The sequence below is a fragment of the Octopus bimaculoides genome, chromosome 7 (genome assembly GCF_001194135.2).
Source record: "Octopus bimaculoides isolate UCB-OBI-ISO-001 chromosome 7, ASM119413v2, whole genome shotgun sequence".
Lineage (NCBI taxonomy): Eukaryota > Metazoa > Mollusca > Cephalopoda > Octopoda > Octopodidae > Octopus > Octopus bimaculoides.
The window spans coordinates 9458727-9461872 of NC_068987.1; the positions used below are offsets into that span (position 1 = coordinate 9458727).

The 3146-nt window shown below is 37.5% G+C and overlaps 1 protein-coding gene across 1 annotated transcript in view; it reads left to right on the plus strand.

Moving 5' to 3' along the window:
- LOC106884449 (tektin-3) overlaps positions 1–3146 on the plus strand; it is an 11464-nt gene that overhangs the window by 4332 nt on the left and 3986 nt on the right. Inside the window, exons 4-5 of the mRNA XM_014935837.2 lie at positions 1537–1673; positions 2054–2197. Of these exons, the coding sequence (XP_014791323.2) occupies positions 1537–1673; positions 2054–2197 (281 nt within the window). The remainder of the gene's footprint in view (positions 1–1536; positions 1674–2053; positions 2198–3146) is intronic.

Sequence of the window (3146 nt, forward strand, 5' to 3'; positions counted from 1 at the left end):
TTTTTTTTTTTTTTTTTTTTTTTTTTTTTTACTATTAAAATTGCTTTTTAAAAACGAATATACAGGTATACAGGATGAATCAGAAGATTCTTGATATGAAATTTCTAATCTTCATTTTGCTATAATTTTTTTTGTTGCTGAGAATATCTGTCGAGATACTTTTATGTATGTATGCATGCATGTATGTATGTATGTATGTATATTTGTGTGTATGTATGTATGTCATTATTCAGTTTATTTCAAGATTTCTTGCCAATAGAGAAAGAACCGCTTTCTAACCTAGATTCAAGGCTCCTTCATTGTAATCTCAACATCAAAAACAGAGTATGTATGTATGTATGTATGTATGTATGTATGTATGTATGTATGTATGCATGTATGTGTGTGTGTATGTACGTATTATGTATGTATGTATGTATGTATGTACAAGTGCAGATTTGTATGTTTTGCTTTATGTATGTATTCTCATGCATATAGTTGCATATCTAGACATGCTCATACATATTTAAACGAAAACTTCTGGAAAGTTTTACAGATTTTTACAGTTCCAGTGAGGGAGGGAGGGAGACGAGATGTACACTAAGAAGTTCAAATGACAACGACTGATTTCAGCTGTTAGTTGGTTTGTAGTAATGCTAAAACCACTTTCGTATGACACTGTATATATGTATATCACGTGATCGACCAGATCATCGGATGTCGGTTTGCATCACTGGTCACAATGCGCTTTTGCTTTGTTTTAGCTTTCGAATGATGCCACCCCACCGACTAGGCGAGCGGGGGTTAACATTCTCCTGATCAGAAAAGTAGGCCATCACATGGTGGTTCCTCATTTGCAGCTGAGTGGACTGAAGCAATGTGAAATGAAGTGTTTTGCTCAAGAACACAACGCACCACCCGGTCTGGGAATCGAACTCACGGTCTAACGATCGTGAGTACAACACTCTAAGCACTAGCCTACACGCCTTCACATGACACAATATATACAATAGTAATGAATACTGATTTGCGAAAGGTCTACCTTAAGACGTGCATCTTTTGTCAGTCATGTAGATGAGCCAGACTTGGCTGGGAATTTGAAGAAATGCGAGATTCAGACTCAGTAAGTTGTTGTGTATTTCTGACGGCACGTTCGTATTTAAGTGCGTTTGTCTTTCATATATGGATCTTTCCGAAAGAATTCAAAAGGATGTGAATTTAAGATTCAGTTTTTGGGTCAATAAAAAAAATCTTCGTTTTCTGTCAACCAACCAATGATCTGAGATGTGATGAGGTCACAATCAGAGATATATATAAATCAGTCCAGAAGGTCACTCACGGACAGCCTAACATGTCTAGGGCAGATGAAGCCCTTCAGCTTTCTGGTTGCTCATCTAAGAGGAGGTAACTCCATACAAATCCTGCATCCTAACTTCTGGACTTGTGGTATTTGGGCTTGTTGTATCAGACCAATACAAGTTTGAAGGATGAAGGAGTGAAAGTGTCTCAGCATAAACCATACCCACTGTAATAATATTCTTCGTGTAATTTATTTAGCAAACCAAACACGAGTACCAACAACATCGCACTTTTTTCAAAAGCATTGAACCAAGAACAATATTTGGCTGTGTGTTGCTAGACTCTCCATTCGTCGAGCGAAGAGAATGTCCATATATCGACAAGCGAAACTATGAGTAGGAAAACGTAGGCATTGGGGAATGCGTAGAATTATTTTTCCTTAAGTTCGTTTAAAACGAGGAGTGAAGAATCTAACGATTCGGGTTTTTACCTTTCATCAACGTGAGCAGGAGAGTGTAAGTGATGTCGCTATTGTTGTAGGCAGTGATATTTGCGTATGTGGTTGTGTGTGTGTGTGTGTGTGTGTGTGTGTGTGTGTGTGTGTGTGTGTGTGTGTGTGTGTGTGTGTGTGTGCGTGTGTGCGTACGTGCGTGTGTGTGTGTGTGTGTGTGTGTGCTTATGCGTCTGTGTGTGTGTGCGTGCACGCATGTGTATGATATTATATTTCATAAATTCGTTTCAAACTGTTTTATTTCGTTCTTTTGCGGGGGATTAGGATGAACCGTGCTGCCCTACATTCTCTTGATGTCGATATGAAAGATAAAGAGCATGCGCAGAGCATTGATGACCGAATGCATCATTTAAGAAACTCGTCGGCCGGTATCGGTTACTACCCAGGAATTGAACACGTCTCTAACACGTAAGGAATAAACAGTTTTTCTCTCTTTTTAAGTTTTCGCATCATATTGCTCTTCCTTCTTTCATTTATTTTTTTTATTTCACATATTTTTTGTTTTGTTATTTTACCTATCCGTTTTCTGCGATTATTTGGTAAGCGGTGCCGTATTTTACAATCTGTAAATAATAAGAATATTTCATAAGCATCCGCTTATATTGGGACATATATGCCCTCGACGGAAAAAATAATAGGGTTTGCCGTACGCGTGAGACTCGAACCCACACATCTGTTAGTGTATTGGTAGCACACTTGTCGCGAATACATAGCATGGGTTCGATTCCTATACGTACGGAAAACTTTACTTTTTTTTCCGTCGTGGGCTCATATGCCCCAATATTAGAATATTTACCTTAGTCAGTGCACGGTGATCGATTACAAGATTTAATGACAGGCTGAAAGGCATGTGGACAGATACATTCCTTTTTGGTAAAGCTCCCATTGACTTCTTTCGGGGTCGATTAAATAAGTACCAGTTATGCACTGGGTCGATGTAATCGACTTAATCCCTTCCTCCAAATTTGAGGCCATGTGTTTCTAGAAGAAAGGATTATTAGGATCTTTTTTAAAACAGGGGGCCACATTTTTCATTAACGAAACACTTTGAAACTTGGAACACTGGTAGAATGTGTCATATAAAACATCTTTTTCTCTTAGTCTTCTTAAAAAAAAAAGAAATCCCTAAGTTATTCCATGTTAAAGTTGTCGTATTTCTGTAATTTCAACCAATCACTGACGTCCATTCAGCCGATATACATTAAGTGCCGACTACATAAACAAACGATTCTGAAACAATTCTATCGGTGATAGGGTTAGGGTTAGGGTAAAACAGCAAATTTAAAAAGAAAAAAGCAAATAAAACGAAGAAAAAAAAGAAAATGAAAAAAGCAAATTTAAAATGAAAAAAGCAAAT